General features: G+C 29.7%; 3 protein-coding genes across 4 annotated transcripts in view; 2 read left to right on the top strand and 1 right to left on the bottom strand.

The window, feature by feature from the left end:
- The window catches only part of LOC107062558 (LOB domain-containing protein 25-like), a 3,224-nt gene extending 1,673 nt beyond the window's left edge, over positions 1 to 1,551 (top strand). The window contains exon 2 of the mRNA XM_015313313.1: positions 866 to 1,551. Within this exon, the coding sequence (XP_015168799.1) occupies positions 867 to 1,373 (507 nt within the window). The 5' untranslated portion in view covers position 866 and the 3' untranslated portion in view covers positions 1,374 to 1,551. The remainder of the gene's footprint in view (positions 1 to 865) is intronic.
- Positions 1,552 to 8,772: 7,221 nt separating this feature from the next.
- LOC102591380 (uncharacterized) lies at positions 8,773 to 9,538 on the top strand. The gene has a single exon (XM_006357095.2). The coding sequence runs from the start codon at positions 8,997 to 8,999 to the stop codon at positions 9,309 to 9,311; it is 315 nt and encodes a 104-aa protein (XP_006357157.1). The 5' UTR covers positions 8,773 to 8,996; the 3' UTR covers positions 9,312 to 9,538.
- Positions 9,539 to 17,090: 7,552 nt separating this feature from the next.
- LOC102591704 (glycosylphosphatidylinositol anchor attachment 1 protein) overlaps positions 17,091 to 18,150 on the bottom strand; it is a 5,324-nt gene continuing 4,264 nt past the window's right edge. For both annotated transcript variants that reach the window (XM_006357096.2, XM_006357097.2), the window contains one exon: positions 17,091 to 18,041. In XM_006357096.2, coding sequence (XP_006357158.1) covers positions 17,180 to 18,041 — 862 coding nt within the window. In that variant the 3' untranslated portion in view covers positions 17,091 to 17,179. The remainder of the gene's footprint in view (positions 18,042 to 18,150) is intronic.

Here is an 18,150-nt window from a genome sequence, read left to right on the forward strand (position 1 = left end):
TATATATATATATATATATATAAATTCTAGCAGTATTTAATTTAAATTTAGTACTCAAGCAACTGCACGATAAACACTTTAATTAAGGATAGATAACACCTAATTAGGTATTTCTCATCACAGTTTTGAGAAGATCTCTTGTTGAAGGGAAATGGATGTAAGTTTTATTTTAGAGATAATGTTACAGAATTAAATACTTTAACCTCGTGTTTTATCTTTGATACGTATATGTTCAGGATTAAAGGCGGGAGTATTTTATTAGCTTCAATCTTTAGTGAGTATATATACGTACCATACTACTTAAAAAATCACTTTTTTTACTTTGAAATATATTCAGTGGCTATTCTCGTACATATTTTCATTGAATTAGTTAAGGAAAAAATGTTCAGTAGTTATTTTTAATATTTCAATGAAAATTTATTTTCCGCCATGTGTATTTCTGATGAACCGATTTGATAGAAATGAGCTATCGATGTAAAAATCATATATATAACACAAATTTCTTCTTGATTCAAGGCGGAAAAAGTCTTCATTTGTGCCAATGGATTTATGTTTTGTCAACTGATAGTGTGAAACAATTTAGACCATCATGTTATGTTTTATCCGTTATATAATAAGAATTAATTAGTACTTCTACATATCAAGCATTATGATATTGTAAAATGAAAATAGAGAAACAGAATATTTGTACCATCATGTAAGATTAAATCGACATATAACAAGTAACTCTTGATGATGGTCATCTCATAAATAAAGTTATAATCTACTTATAACATGTTAAATTGTTCTACTAACCATATGACTATATATATAACTTAAACTCATTGCGAATTAACACAAATTCAATTTCTAATTACTTAAACAGGATGTCTTCTACTAGCAAATACTCCACTCCTCCATGTGCCGCTTGCAAATTTTTGAGAAGAAAATGCTTGCCAAGTTGTGTTTTTGCACCTTATTTTCCTCCAGAGGAGCCAATAAAGTTCACAACCGTACACAAAGTATTCGGGGCCAGTAATGTGAGCAAGCTTCTGAACGAAATCCAGCCTCATCAGAGAGAAGACGCGGTCAATTCTCTAGCTTATGAAGCCGAGGCGCGATTAAAAGATCCTGTCTATGGATGTGTTGGAGCAATTTCAGTTCTTCAAAGGCAAGTAATTCGCCTCCAGAAGGAACTCGATGCAACAAATGCTGATTTAATGCGATACGCCAATTATGAAAAAGTTAATAATAATCAAGAAAGGAATCATAATTTTCAGTATGGGAGAAGAATGGTTAATTCTGGTTACTATAATTATTCTTCTGCATGGAACAATGGTATTTCTGGAGGTCACAACAATATTGGTACTGATAATTGTGATGGTGGCAGGTGAGGAATTGTATTTGTTAATTAACTTTGTTTTTCCAGTTGAGGGAAAGGAAATTGAACTTGAATTAATGCACAAATTGAATATTGTATATTTGGTGGATTATTGATCGTTGCATGTTATATAGATGGAGATATGTGTTTTGATTTATGCTAAAATAATAATGTAGCAAGGTATTGTTCTTCCTGTCCCAATCTTAGAGGCCCGGGAGTCTATGATCATCGGTTAATGTTTTTTCCAACCGAAACAAATCCTACTAGGAATATTATTTTTTGTTATTAGTACTAATATTATATTTTGTTACTTGAAAATAAGTACAGGAGTGGGGCTTATCATTTTTAATTTTTAGTGGTGCTAGCAATCGATGTTACTTAATCTTGGTTCCCAAGTCAATAGCATATGAAATTAGGATCATATATACATCTCAAGCTTGGATCTCCGGATAGATTGTTCACATATTCAATATTGGACGATATTTAAGTGTGTTGAGGTGGATGAATGAAATCGGGTCCTTTGAATAGATTTTCACATATCATTTGGTTTACAAAATGTGTACAAAACATATATATTAGATAGTAACATTCACTTTATACTAAATTTATATTTACAAAACATATTAGATAGTAACATACACTTTATACTAAATTTACATATAATATGCATACATATACATAATTATATATATGTTGTTTCAACTTTGATGATGTTTATGTTATCACCACACTCTCCAGTTGTTGATTTTGACTTAACTTTCAGTATAAAAATAATTTTGGACTTGTAAAACTATTTACAGTAATTTGTATTGAGTAATCTATGACATTCCCTGTCTATTTAGCCTATACTAACAAACATTCCAATGTCCATTTTGGCTCCTTGCGTTTGTGTGCTATACAAGCTAGTGACAATGAGTATGGACAAATTAATTACTACTAGTACCTTCGTTTCAATTTATTTGTTGTATCCTAGTTACTATTAGATGGTCAAAAAATATAATTTTTAAATACTTTGAATTATTTACTAGTGTGACTTATGATACTTATATTCAGTTTTAAATATGTACATTTTATTTTTAAAAAAATTATGTTTGAATTCACACTAAATATTAGTTAATTTAAGTTATTTAACCTTCATATTCTAAATCAAGCCATATAAATTAAAATTTTGGTAGTAATTTGTACTTGATCTTTATATATATGTATGTAGTTAAAATTCATTAAAAATTAGGTACAACAAACATCTAATATTCCATAGGAAGGCCATGAGCTAAAAAGAAAATTGAAGGCTTTTCTTTTTAAAAAAAATACTTAATATGTGTACGAGGGAAAATGGGGAGGTCATTACAAGGTAGAGAATCAAATTTGTACCAAATAAGATAAAAGTTCAAATAGTCAACCAGTTGAGCTATCAAAATTTCTTAATAGATTTGAAATCTCGTTTCGTGTGAAGTCGATTTATTCCACAGAAGGAAGATTACATTAGTTTTCCTAACTAATTACGATTTATCCTTTTCATCTGAGATACAAAATCATTAAGTACAAATGTGTAATAAGTCGCCACAATAGACATCTATTATAGATAGCTTACAAGAGATTCCATCGAGGAAAGCAATTTGCAACAATAAAGGGGATCTCAGATAGACATTTGCAGTTTTAAGTAGTACAAATGTGTAATAAGTCGCAACAATAGTTTGAGTGTTTAATCAACTTTTCAAGACAAGTTCAGGCGATTTGATGTCATAATTTCCTATGTACTATTTGAACTTACTGTGTGTGTATACTTGGAATCAATTTGGCATACAATGTTAATATCATTGACAGTGCATGCCAGATGAAGTACATTATAGAGATAAAATTTGAAGAAAACAGCAGAAGAACAAATATTAGACGTTCAAGATTAATAAGGGAGAATATTAATTAATAGGTTCATTTTTTGTGCATACTTTCATATTAGCTGATGAAAATTGTGATTATGTGGGAAATTTGAGAAGATACAGGGATTAAAACTTTTACAAATCTGATATTGTCAAAAGGCATTTACAGATGCAGAGCAAGTTGACCTGTAGAAAAGGAGCAACATACTAAGTTGAAAGAATCAGGAGCGGAGGCGCGGAGCGAGAATGCCTGGATACGAGTTCAGCCGAATCCAGTAACTTTTGCTCAAATAGTATATTCGTATTAAGAAGCTTATTAAGCTAGCGTTTGACCATAGATTTTTAAATATTCTTGGCAAAGAAAATTTGGGTGAAATTTCACCATGTCTTTGGCAATGGTATTTGGGAAATATATTTCATTTTTTTTAGAAAAATATGATTTATATCCATAAGTTTTAAAAACTATCAAAACTAACCATAAATTTGTATTACAAGTCAATTGGAACTTCGTAGCAACAAATAACAAGTAGTGTCCATGACTTTGTTACCCTGAGTCGATTGTTCATCATTTTCATCAACAACCATATCATCACTTTCATATTCACTGAATATTTCATCACTACTTTGATGTTCACGTAAAAAATCATGTAATACAACGCAAACAATTACTATAGAGGGTGTTTTTATAAAAGATTAAAGTTTTGTGTAAAATTTCAATTTTCAAAAGATCCCAAATAATGAGATTTGGCCCAAATACTAGAAAAAACTAGTATTTGGGAATTTGGGATATTTGCCAAAAATATTTGCCAAATAATGGCAAATTGTATGGACAAACACTATTTGCCAAATTTCCCCCCAAATATTATTTGGGAAATCTATGGCCAAATGGGCCCTAAATATGTACAAATATTAAGTTTCGAACGCAGTTATTAACACTTGAAATCATCGTTATAAAATTTAGAACCCATAAGTTAATGTTGGGATAAGCATTGTTTTGATAAATGACGAAATGCATGGAACACGTTGGCAAAGTCATCTCATGAGAAACTGTTTCAAGAAGGACTTCTATTTCATAAAGGAGTTTCATTGCAAGAAGAACTCTAAATGAAACAGAGTTGGGGAATGAAAGAGGAGTCAGTGAAGGAGTAGAAGACTTTAGAAAGCAAAAGCATAAATAAGAGGAGAGGCGTCCATACTGGACACGCACTTACAAAGCAAAAACAACTGAGCGATTGGTTTCTGAAGTGCTGCTGAACAACGAATATAGAAGAACGGATCTAGGAAGTTTTCTTAGTATTTGTGATTTTTATATTGTTAGATCAGTGATTTATAAACTGATTATAGGATCTTAGTCTTCAAGTTGAAGGCAACTCGAAGACATTGGAACACCTACCTTGGAGGTTTGTGCTAGAATTGAGATTAGGTAGTTAATCTTTAGGTTACATAAACTCTTTGTAATCTCGTTGTTGGTTGAGGCTCGTAGTTATTTAGTGAAGTTGGGATAAATCTTGTTGAGGAACAGGTCGTGGCTTTTACACCTTTTGAGTCGGGTGTTTCCATGTAAAATATTGTGTTCTTACTTTACAGTCTTTACACCTTCTTTGAAACATGTTAGGCAACTTGATTCACTTAAGTAAAGTCTGATATAAAAGTAAAACAATCTAGGTCGTGTAGAATATCAGTTAAAATTCTGACTTCTCCCATGTGAAAGATGATCATCAGAGCAATGGCATACCTGCTTTCCACGCAAGAAGCAACACTAAACTGCTACAATTGACCTGAACAAAGAACACATTAGAGACTGGTCTGAAGCAATTAACTCGACATATCTTTTCATCTACACAGATCTCTATAACAGTCACTCATTATAATGGTATTTTGATATAACAGCTCCTGAACGGACTTTTCATGTTATATTTTACTTCACTATAACAATATTCCATCTATAACAGTAAAGCCATTCATATTTTACACTATTTGTAAAATTACCACTCTATAGCAGTTGTACACAATTATTGTGTAACACTAATATTTTGTAAGAAATATATTATATATAAAATAAAATATTAATAAAATATTTATGATAAACCTCTAATATTTTATTAAATTGGTTAACAAGCTAAATATTTGGACAAAAATATTCGACAATTTAAGCGAATTTGCGGCAAGAATGTTCCGACTTTAGTGTCTTATTACTTGCCGGTTTCTTTTCATAGAGTTGATTTTTTTATATGTTTTTTATTCAATTTAATACTATGTTCGATTCAATTTGTTTGTCTTACTTTTCCTTTTAGTTTATTTTAAAAAATGTATAGTCCTTTTTTGACAACTGTTTAATTTTAAATTTTCACTTAACATGTCTAAGACCACAAAATTAAAAGATATTTTGGTACTTTCTACGTAACTTTAGTTTAAGACTATAAGATTAAAAGTAATACATTTTCTTTACTTTCTTAAATTTCATGTCAAGTTAAAAATCAGACAAACAATTTAAAACGGATGAAATAATATATATGCATAACTGTCTAAAGCTGGTGAACTAATTGAATTGGTGCATATTCTTGAGAAGCATCATCAATATGCATGCATTATTCATTCAAGTACAAAGCAAGTATTTATTCTGATGTTTATGCTTTTATCTCATTCTGTTGTTTCCTAAAATACAACAATAGCCTAAGAGATTTTTTTTAAAAAGATAGAAAAAGAAAAACACACAGACATTTCATCTTTTTAATCGATCATAGGTCAGTCAGGCATAATAATTATAAATAACCAGAATGAAAAGTGAAAATGAGTTGGAAAAAGAAGAACACAAATAATACATAGTATCAAATGGACAATTACATTTCACATAATAAATTAAACAAACATATTGTGTATATTCATAATCAAACAAAGAGTGATATGGAGATGTCTAGTTCAGAAAATGACATTAATGTCAAGTGTCAATTTCACTAGGCCATGCATTTGTTATGGTTTGTTCCAACTTGATACGATTAGTCTTTATTTACTTGTACTTTAAGCTTTTATATTACTCCCTCCGTCTCATTTTATGTGGCATCTTTCGAATTTCGAGATTCAAATAAGTCTATCTTTGACTGTAAGTTTTTCATAAATCTTTTAAACATTTTGAATTATCAATAAATTGAAGATTTCGTGCGCAAATTGCCAGTCAAACTTAAACTGTTTGACTCTCAAAAAATGAAAAGTCACATTAAATTGGGACAGAGAGAGCACCAACTACTTGATATATTACCTCCGAATGGGCCTAGCATTGTGTGATCCGAATTTAGTCGAGGCTCCAATACGGGTTTCGACACCAGGTGAGAATTTTTTTTTAAAAAAAAAACTACTTGATATATATTTGACAGTTTTTTTTTTGTAGCTATTCGAATGTTTTAAAAAAGAAAACTTGTTACATTGAAGGAGAAAAAGGATAATGAATGTAAATTATTATTAAGCTACGTTTGTAACAAGTTGAATTTGTATATTTTAGTGGGAGTTTGACCATAAAAATTAGACGTATTTCAAAGTGGATGTATTTCAATAACATATTTAAAAGAGTTATATTCAAAAGAACACATTATTAACTCAATTAATGAAATATAACGAGAGAGAAAAAAAATCTATAATATTCATACTCCAAACAACACCTATTATTAAATTCGATTAATAATGAATAACAAGAATACAAAAACAACATAAACGATGATTGACTGAAAAAAACAATAATTAAATATTAATTACAAAATTATATATTTTTTTAAAAAAACTTATAGCTATTACATCATTAAATAGATAACAAAAAATTATACTGTAATAATAACCATAAAAGCTAACTTAATAAAATTGAGTGACTTTTGAAATACAAAATAATCAACCCGTTATATTTGGCCATGAATACTAGTTTGAATTATTTTTTATTTTTTGTGAGTAATTTAGAATAAAAAAGTCATTTTTGTGTTATTCAGATTTCAGAAAATTCTGAAATAGAACTCCAAGTTGAATTTTGAAATTTTATGGTGAAAAATATTTTTCAAAATTCAACTCCAAAAAAAGTACGCTAGAACGAGTAACATATGACTTGATATATAGTGTAAAATTTAGTCTCATCCTTATAGACCCTAATTTGATATATATTTTGCGTATACATGACAAAGGAGTGACAACAATACTAACTACGCTTTAATCCCAAATAAATTGACGTCAACTAATGAGAATGCACATCGTACAATAACAAGTTAAAATATAATACACCAAAAAGTCTTTTTGCAAATCATTTTCTTCTCACTAAATTATAAAGAACCACAATATTTATTTATTAGCTCAAACGTTTTGTATGTACAAATGCAATGCACCAGCAGGAATGGGACGAATGATAAGAATAAATGAAAAGGATATGCTGATTATTAAATCATTTAATTAATAGTAGTAGCATTTATTAATATTTATTATTATTATTTGGTCAACAAGAGTGGGCGATACGGGCCCGATAGTGAGAAAAACAGCCATGTGATCCAAAAAATACAAGGTATCCGAGGCTCAAATATACATTTTTACCTCAAATTTAATTAAAGAAAAATATATATAGTATTTATTTGAATTTCAAATTTAGAAAAAATAAAATAAAAATTGTCAACTTATATTTGGATATCAACATCTGAAATGACTTTATACTATATTACAGATTTTTTAATTGACTCTTGAACTTACATAAAAAGTAAGGATCACTTATAATGATTTGCAAACAAATTTGTTGAACTTGACTTGACATAATAACATGAGAAACTTGGGCACTTTCACTAAAAAACTCATTTTAAGAGATAAGGATTCAATTTGACAACCTTTTTCTTTTAATCTCTATCTTCACTCCACCCCAAAAAACTGAATTTAGTTTGAATTTATTTTAGTTTACAACTTTCTAGATGAGCTTAGATAAAAGATTAATGTTAGTCGATCCGTTTCAATTTGTTTATATTGTTGCATGGACTTGACTAACGTAGTTTACATTTTTTGTGCAGTTTGCAAGCAATTGCACACTGAACATGTTATCACAAAGTGTTCGCCACAATTTACTCATCCAAAGGACAGAAGTTGTGGATTGTCCCGGGTTAAAAAAAAAAAACCTCTCTTTACAACAATCACATAAATATCATGCCCAAAAAAAAAGTTATTTTTCAAAAAGTCTTCTTTCTTCTTTATTTTGTGAGAAAATTATGGACATGGAGGCTTAACCTTAAAAGGCCTTTAGAAGGGCTCCAGCACGAATGGGTTTGGGCCGCAGTGGCATCCCAACAGAAAATAATGACACTTTACAGGGGTAAAACCGGAAACAAAAAAACTCACATTGGCGGGAAAGAGAGCCGTTGCTCTTCTACACACCAAAAAACTGGCGCCAAAAATCTAAATTTTCAGTTGCCCATTGCCCGAAATTTTACGGGCAGCCCACTTTTTTTCCTGCCCCCCTCCCAAAAAAAAAGAATTTTTTTCATATATATATTTAATATAAGATTCTTTATGAATCTCATATTTTTTTCTCTTAATAATTATTGCTCCAAAGTTCAATCTCATCTCTAACTTTTTTTTCCCCTTCATTTTAGCGCCTTTTCCCCCAATTTCTTTGATTCAAAGTTTTCGCAAAAAATTCACCCTTTTCGTTCGTTCAGTTACTTTGATATCCTCTGTTTTTCTGTCTGCTAAAGTTTGAATCTCTATTCAATAAAAGATCATTTTTTGCGAATTGGGGTTTTGTCTAAAACATGGGATTTTCGAAAAAACATCAAGTAGAAGTGAACAAAGAAGAAAATAAGAAATGGGTAATTGCTGGAATTGCGATTCTTGCTCCGTTGAGATCAATTTCTACGAAGTCAAGAGGAGATAGTTCTGAAGATGAAGAAGAATTTTCAACAACTCCGACGGCGAGAGGTTCAAGGATACCGGAAAGACTTCCATGTCCACCGGCGCCGATGAAACGCCGGCCAAAGTCCACGTGTCATTATATTAGTGGTAGGGAGTTTTTTAATCCACCTGACCTTGAATCTGTATTTATACGCCATGTGGAAAGAGCTAATTGAGCTAATATGTGTAAAAGGGCAAAATGGGAACAAAAAAAAGTTGCTATTTTGCTTTTGTTCTGTTTCTTTCTTCTAGTATTTTTTTTTTTTTTGAGTTTAGTAAGTTTTATTAGGTTAGTTTGTTAGGTTTAAGTTGATGGCGATAATGTAATATACAAGTTTAGTTTGTAGTTTTTTTATTTTTCTACAATGAGAATATGAAAAATCTCAATTTGCAAGTTTCTATGTGTGAATTGGTTCAAAATATGCTTCTCAATTTGTACAACTTTTGCCTATCTGCTTTCCTTTTTCCTAATATGTAAAACAGGTCAAAAGAATTTATCTCAATTTGCAAGACTTTTGATGTCTACTATTTTTGTTTTGATATGTAAGCTGGTTTTTAAAAAATATATTCCAATTTGCAAGACTTTCTACTTCTATTTCATTGTGTTTTTTCAAACTCTAGAATAATTCGCAACCTGTACCACAAAGTATGGTGAGCACTTTGTGTATTGCAAATTCTTTGTGACAGACTCGACTCAAAAGACATTAAGGAGGAATCGATCATGAATCATCCATGTAAATAACTGTCCTCCAAATCAACTGAGTCATCTCAAAGGACTCTGTTTCATTGTTTATAATATGTTAACCGGATTAAAAAAATTGCATCTCAATTGAGTAGCATTTAGCAAGACTTTCTGCACTCAGCTTTCCTTGTTTATATATGTACAACAACATATTCGGTGTAAAATTTTTAAATAGAATTCGTAAATTAGGATTCGAAAAGAATGATATGTATGCAAATTTTACCTTTACCCTGTTAATTGTGAAGGTAGAGGTTATTTCTTATAGTCCTTTACCTCAAATAACTCGATTGATCTCACAAATAAAGTTTGAAAAAGCAATATATATGTAAAGATAGAGGTTATTTTTATTAGACTAAAATTTGGGTGCTTCATAGTATTCTTATTATTTCACCTACTTCAATTTTGCAACTAGATCTGTTTTTCAAGCCTAATCAAGCAGATGCACGTGGATTTTAAATAAATGGAGGGAAAAAAAAACAAAAATAGCCTGGATACATGTAAATTAACTAAGGTAAAATCTTTTATACTGTACGGATGCTGTCTTCACTAACAAATTCACTGACCAATCCCAAAAATTAAATCATCTCTTTTACTCCTATGAAGTTGCACTTTTTCAGCACATACCAAAAATATTTTTATAATTATAAAAACATTTCATTGGTTATACAATAAAAGTTTTAGTTTCTTTATAAAGGTAGGTTTGTGTATATTTTATCTTTTGTTGATTATACTGACTATGTTATTATTTATATTTCTTTTAGTGGAGCTTCAAACTCTTTAATTAATTCAGACATTATTGAACTATTATATTTTAAAGGGGACAAATCAAAAACTATATTATTGAATCGATGTAAATTATATTATATTAAATTAGATAATGGTACATAAACTAGGACGGAGGGAATATTTCTTTTCTCTCTTTGGGAAAGGATATTGTAAAAAGGAAAAAGAAAGAAAAAAAGATTATAGCTTTACTTGGCACCCAAGTACTTTTTTGTAGCATTTCAATATAGTCTTTGTGTGTGTCCCACTTTTAATATATATTGGCAAATCCAACTTCTCCTCGTTAAAATGCCTCACTTGTAATTAAAAGACAAACACATGCATAATGGAGATGTACTGTAAGAGAATCCTATGTGGGGTAACTATAAAATAAAATGTTACTCATTGAAATTAATGCACACCACTTTTGTGACAAAGAAAAGTTCGCCTTTTTTTTCTTTTTCCTCATTTAGTATTCAGTATTTATATTAAAGGTCGATTATTTCAGATTTGCACCATTATAGGACGGGGACGCGCTCCTCCTTAAAAAAAAGTTCATTCCTAGTTTTCAAATTTGAAATATCTGGTTAAGAAATGAACAGCTTCATTTACTGCACTACATTATTTGATAAATTTATCTTTATTCGATTATCGAGCATGACTTAAAAGATTCAAATTACGTGTTTAAATAAATTTTATTTCATATAGCATGAATGGGAAAGTTAAATGTATTGTCAAATCAACGATCTTTAGGGAATGACTTAACATGTTAAATTTACCTAATTAAAGTGAGTTAGAGTAGATACATTTGTGTGCATGACCAGCTAATTAATTAGTGTATGAAACTTTTCTCATAATGTAAGGTGCTAATTAATTCAGCCTAAAATAAAGATTAAAGAAAGTATCCTAGGGATTAGAGAAGTTTAGCAAAGCAAATTCATAATCTGCAATAGTACACCTAACTTTGTCAGATTGACTAAAACATTGTTTAATTTACGTCCTTTAATTTAAAAGGAGTTAGCAGTAGTAATGATTTATTACGAAAATTATGGATAATAACAAACATTCAGCTTATGTTAGGTATTATAGCTACAGTTTAAAAAAATTATAATTCGCGGCTATTGTTTTTCAATTTTTGTTATTCGTCTAATTTGTATAAATATAGAATTTGTATAATTCAGTTCCTGATTGTATAAATCCAAAATTTATAATATGCTTATCCTAGCTATTTGCATACAATTTATGAAAAAATTATAATAAATTACCATGTTTGTATATTGGCAAGCGAAATATAAAAACGGAGTTTTGAAAAATCTTTAATGTATATAGATACAAAAATTATACTATATATTTATCATATTTGCATATTCGCAAGCGAAATATACAAACAAGCAGAAATATACAAACCGCAGTCTCCATAACAAACAAAACTATAGCTATGAAGCGCAATTATCAAAACTATAGTTATAGTGTCTTATTATGTCTATTATATTTGTTATTTCTGAAATATTCTCTAATTTATTTTATCTTATTTTGCATTATCAAGTCACCTACAGAATTTTACTACAAAGATTTAGAAAAATGTTTTTTTTAATAATCAACATATATATCGTATTTATAGCGAACACAAAATTTTATTTAGGAAGTTCAAAATATGAAGAATGGTCCAACATCTATTATATATAAAAAAAAAAAAAATTATATATATATATATATATATAATTTTAATCATATATAAAATAATGTAACTTTTTATCGAAGAAGGCTCAAATAAATCTCTCAAGCCCTTACTAGTTCTACCGTTTTACAATACACGTAATATTTAGGCTAAAGAAATTAAAATTGAACCCTGTCGATAAACATAACCTTGAATAGGTAATTACGAAGAAGTCGTTTGTAGAAAATGAAACTAAAATTAGATTAGAGTAATAAAATAGAAAAACGTTTACCCTCCAATTAAAATGAAGAGTGCTAGTTTAGGATAAGTGTGAATTGTTACCTCGTTGGGAGCACCTATGCATGCACCCAAAATTATCTCTTTTTAAATCTTATCTTTTAACACACAAAAAAGACAACTCTAAATAATTCTGCATCTATAGAAGAGACACTTTAATGATTGGCCGGAAAAAAAAAGTTTTTAAAAGTTAAACTTAAATAATTTTTATGTTAAAAAAATAATAATAAGCAGATAGAGTCCAAGAGTTCAACTTTTGATTTTTAATTTTTTAAGTCATTTTAAATTTATTTTAAGTTATTTTTTAATTTTGTCAAACACTCCCTAAAATTAAAAAAAAATAACTTAAAAATAAATTTGATCAACTTTTAAATCAATCCAAACAGGCTCTAAGTGAGCATTTTAAACATAAGTTTATATACTGACATCAAAAGATGTGGTTCAATAATTAGGTTTAAATTTCCCTTAGTTGAAAGTTTCGGTTCAAGCTTTGGGTATATAGAAATTCTTGATGGGAGTGTTACTCTTTGAGGTCCTATTTGGCACGGATCCAAACTAATCGGGATATAATGTGAATCCAAATACCAGGTGAAAAATAAAAATAAATAAAAAATTATACACTTATTGAATTCTTTGATCTCAATTTTTTCCCACACAATCAATATTTCTATGTGTAAGTTGCGAAGAAATTTATATATTTTTTTATTTTTATTTTATTTTAATATGTGAGCCATTTTTCTTTCTCTCTCTTAAAAAATCACTCTTTTATAATTAAAAACAATTTAACTTCAAAAAAATTAAACAATTTATAATCATACAAATAACCCTACCTAAATTAGAACAAAGAAAATAAAAAACAAAAAATTCAATACATAAATAATTAATTTATACATTATTAATATTTAATACATAGGTAACTCTAATCAACCATCTCAACAACCTCTAATGGAATGATGAACTTTGACTAACCTAAATGAAGACTAAAGATAATAGTTTAATTCATCTCATTTCCATTATATTATGGCCAAGGAAGAGTAGTTTATTTGATCAATCATTATCTGTTTTGGTGTAGGGACACTGATTTTATCAGCCAGTGAGTGAATAAATTAGATATAGGGATAAGGCACAAGTATCCTAGATTATGACCGAAATTTCAGAGACAACACAAAAACTTAACTAGGGTCGTATTACCCACCCCCCTCCCAAACTCATTTTTTCGTATTTTTGTGCACCTTTTATGTTGACATGTCATCTTCAACCATCCAAGTTGGTTATGTTTGTACACATGTGCTGCCACGTGTGTAAATATTTTTTCTAAAAAAGGTTATTTTATTTTTACAATTTTTTTAACATTTTATATTTTTTTTAAATATTCTTATTTTTTTTATCTTGTATTTAAATTAAGTTAATAAACAATTTTTTACCTTGTATCAAAACTTTTTTTTACCTTCATTCGTTGTTTTTTTCCTTTTATTTTTCTATTGGTTTTATTTTCTTTGTCTTTCGTTTTGATTTGATTTCAAATTTTATTACAAATGTCTTATATTTAAAATAAGTTACTTTTGAGCAGATGTCATAATAAGTGAAGAAAATCAAATAAAACATTAAAATCAAAGGACACTTTTAAATTATTATTTTAAAAAAAAATACACATAATTTTTAAAAATAATTAAAAGTGAAAAGATGATAAATTAATTAAAAAAATTTAAAAGTGAAAAAGAAATAAAAATAAATATTTTACAAAGAAAGAAATAAAATTAATTAAACATATATAAATTTTAATATCAATAAATATGTGTACCAACTAATTATAAAGTTACCAATAAAAAATGACATGTGTCCAATTTGTGTACTCATCACTTGACTTCAAGAGAGTATGCACTCTCTATGTCATGTCGCGTTTGTGGTGTATTTATTCAATTTTAAATTAGTTTAGGAGGTAATAAGACCTTAATTAAGTTTAAGTGTGTCTATGATATTTCGATCATAGTCTAGAGGGTACTTGTGTCTTATCCCAAAGATATATAATACTTCCTACGTCCATTTTTAGTTGTCATATTGCGTTTTTTGAAAGTCAATTTGATTAATTTTCAAAGTTAAATTATATACATTAATTCGATATTTTAACAAAAAAAAATAGATATTCAAAAACTATATGAAAAGTATATAAATTGCAATTTTTTGCATATTAATATGATGAAAAATACATCGTAAAATATTAATTAAAGTTTTTATCATTTGACTTTAAAAAGGAAATCATGACAATTAGAAATAGACGGATAGAGCAAATACGTAAACTATAGTAATTTAGTAAACATACAAGGATAAAGATTCCTATTGATTGGCCTAACATAGTTAAGTTTGATTTTCAAGTGCACAAAGATAAACATCAATTATTGGACCTTATCTTTCCATCTCATCCATTAGGGTCAAAACATTATTAGTCGTACGAATTTAATTATTTTTTGTTGCAATTTATGTAGCCTTATTTAACTCGACATACAATGTTAAGCTTTTTAAATTTGTGGTAGGATTATTAATAGTTTGTTTGGTCATATTTTTAAAATTAGTTTATTTTTAAAAAATAAATGGTGAAAGATAGTACTATGTGTTTGACCAAACAATTCAAAATCACTTTTAAATAAGTAACAATTAGTGTTTGATTAAGTTTTTTCAATGTTTGATCAACATAGGCAAACGAAACAATTATATGTCATTTATGCATTAATTTTATAAAATAACTAGTATCAAGGACCATATATTTTTAATAAGAACGACATATAAATAAGAACAGAAGGGTAATATATTTTGAAATTGAAGAGGAATCCAAGGGAAAAGTATAATGGGGGGTTGGAGGAATCCTATGGAATAATCAGTTGCCCAGAAAATGATGCTTAGAGTACTACGCCATTGTTAGTCAAGTGTGAACACTGAACACAACAGCACGTTTCCCAATTTTCTAAAAGTAAAACAATTCAACTCTTTGGCGGGAACTTTAAAACAGATTTTTTTTGTATTTGCGCTTAATTTTAAAATTCAACATGTTAAAAAATGTGAATAGTTTCAAATAAATAATATATTATATATTTAGAATTTTGGAACTGGACAATTGCGCAAGAAGTGTAATTTTTTTGGGGTCCACTTTTTTTTCACTAAGATTATATGTTTTTTTCAAAAAATATATATTAAAATTTTAACTGTATCAACTAAAACAAATATAAATTCAATTATTTAAAAATAGAGAATAATTTGGGAGGGAACAAAGGTAAAGTAAAAGAGTCAATATTATATTTTTAAGCAGGTTGAGTCATTAAAATAACTTAAATGGATATCTTTTTATTTCTTAAAAGAATTGCTTAAAATTTAATGAAAAATCAACTAAATATGTTGAAACTTTTATAGGTTAAATACTCATAGTTAATTGACTTTTGAATTATAAAACAAAATGAAGAGACTTTCTAGGAAAATCACCCTTAGTTAAGTGACATCTAAGTAGAGCCGTCAAAAAGGGCTGGCCCAGCCCCAAGCCTAGCGGGCCAAGAAATTTGAAGGGCTGGTAGGGCCTGAAAATGCTCAACCCGATCCTAGAAGGGCTGAGGGCTGGGGCGGGCTAGCCCTTCTTTTTTTTTCTTTTTTTTTAAATTTATAATTCTATAACATCAAGAAAATGAGAAGATTTTCAAATCAAATATGGCAAATAATGGTGTTGTTTCAATAACACTAGGAAAAATCTAGTGTAATTAGCATGTATCTCGCATACCAGATACACGAGTGAGAAAAGAGTGACAAGCAAGATGGGAGGGAGGCGAGGTTGCGAGATTTGTATATGTATCTTATATACATGCGAATCTACTTGGATAAAGTGTATCTAGGACAAATTAACCTAATTTTGAGTTCATATATTCCAAGATACATGTATCTGGGTACGAACATTCATAATATTACAACATAGCGTGTATTCAAATAATTAAATTATACACTAATGAGATTATTGTAAATTGCTCTTAAATAAAAAGTTTTGGCCCATCCCCGATCAAGCCTCAAGGGCTAAGGGCTTATAAGCCCCAGTTTTAAATGGGCTTGAAAAATCTTATTCCAACCCTACCCTAATAATGGGTAGGGTTGGGCCGGCCCCATGGGCTAAGCCCATTTTGCCGGCGAGGTATCATCTCATGAAAGTGACCAGACTCATCCCTATGATTAATATTAAAATTGATGTAATTAGTATTAGCATTACAATTTTAACATATTCAAAAGTTAAATTATTATTACTACTATTGAAATAATTTTCTTGTAAGACTATGAATTTGGACGTTTGTCCGACTACACGCCATTGCTGATTGTTTTTTTTTTTTTTTAAAATAAAAGATTCCTTCCCGTGTATCTTACAGAATGTAGGCAGCAAGTTGAATATATTCCTACTCCTGGACCATTAGATGAGCTGATGGTTAGGTATTCAGTTAACAGTATAAGAAGCCAAATACTCGTAAAGAAGCGAAGACGAAGACGATGATGGATCAACAAATGTACTACCAGTTCCATTTTGCTAGTATACAAATACAAAAAGAAAGGAAAATTGCAGTGTATCAACAAGGATACACTAATGTATGAACACACAAAACCCAGCATGGAAGGTGAACCATACACATGTATATGTATGTCGCACTGTTCCATGTCCAAAGAGACTCAACCCAGTTCCAGAAGTCACCAACTCTTGCATTGTCAAGACCTACTAAAGCTCCTTTCCACAAATAATAAGCTACAGGAGGAAAAACCAGAAATATTAACACTACATTGCATGCTGCCCTAATAAATGACTTCAACGTTTTAGCTTTAGCATCGAGCATCAAGGGTCTAGCCATTAAACACATAGGGACCAGCATAAGTGCGCCGAGTTCTGCAGTTGCAAAGTTTATGACTGACATTATGCAAAGTCCAGTACAGGCAGCAGCAATTGTGACTGATTTCAAAAGGGTCCATTCCATTCCTTGAGTTCGGTTCATGTGTAGAAGAGAAAAGGAGGAACCCAGAATCGCTTGCAAGATTAAGAGGGTGAATGCTGAAAGGATAATCCAGCTTAAGAGGTTGGTCAGAGGTGGTGAATCTTGTACTAGAGACAGAAAATGTGGAAGTAATGTTACAACGGCACCCCAAAAGTGGACAATAAACACGGTCTTCGCTGCATGAAGCCATCTCCAGGATCGAAATGTGATGGCTGGGATATCAGGAGAAGATGCGACCTTGGTTTCCATCCCAGAAATCCTTCTGGTAGAATCAGCGAAAAGAGAAGCTGCGACCATTGGAAGAGGAGCAACAAGCAAGGCAAACGGTATCATGTAGACTCCAACTGACACAAATTTATTCGGAGATGTCAAAAGATAGAGAAAAAATGACTGGTGAAACTTCTCAAGCAGATTATTTACAGAACGGATCACTCCTTCAACCAATCTGCAACAAGACAAGAAATTTTGAAAGACAAATTAGTTGTGCTATTATACAATATATGAATTGGGGAGGGGGGGGGGGGGGGGTTTCCAAATTTTTACAAACAAAAAAA

This window comes from Solanum tuberosum, unplaced genomic scaffold (genome assembly GCF_000226075.1).
Source record: "Solanum tuberosum cultivar DM 1-3 516 R44 unplaced genomic scaffold, SolTub_3.0 scf00241, whole genome shotgun sequence".
In the NCBI taxonomy this organism is placed as follows: domain Eukaryota; kingdom Viridiplantae; phylum Streptophyta; class Magnoliopsida; order Solanales; family Solanaceae; genus Solanum; species Solanum tuberosum.

Coding starts and splice junctions, on each gene's coding strand:
- LOC102591380 (XM_006357095.2), top strand. CDS start 8,997: ATGGGATTTTCGAAAAAACATCAAGTAGAAGTGAACAAAGAAGAAAAT.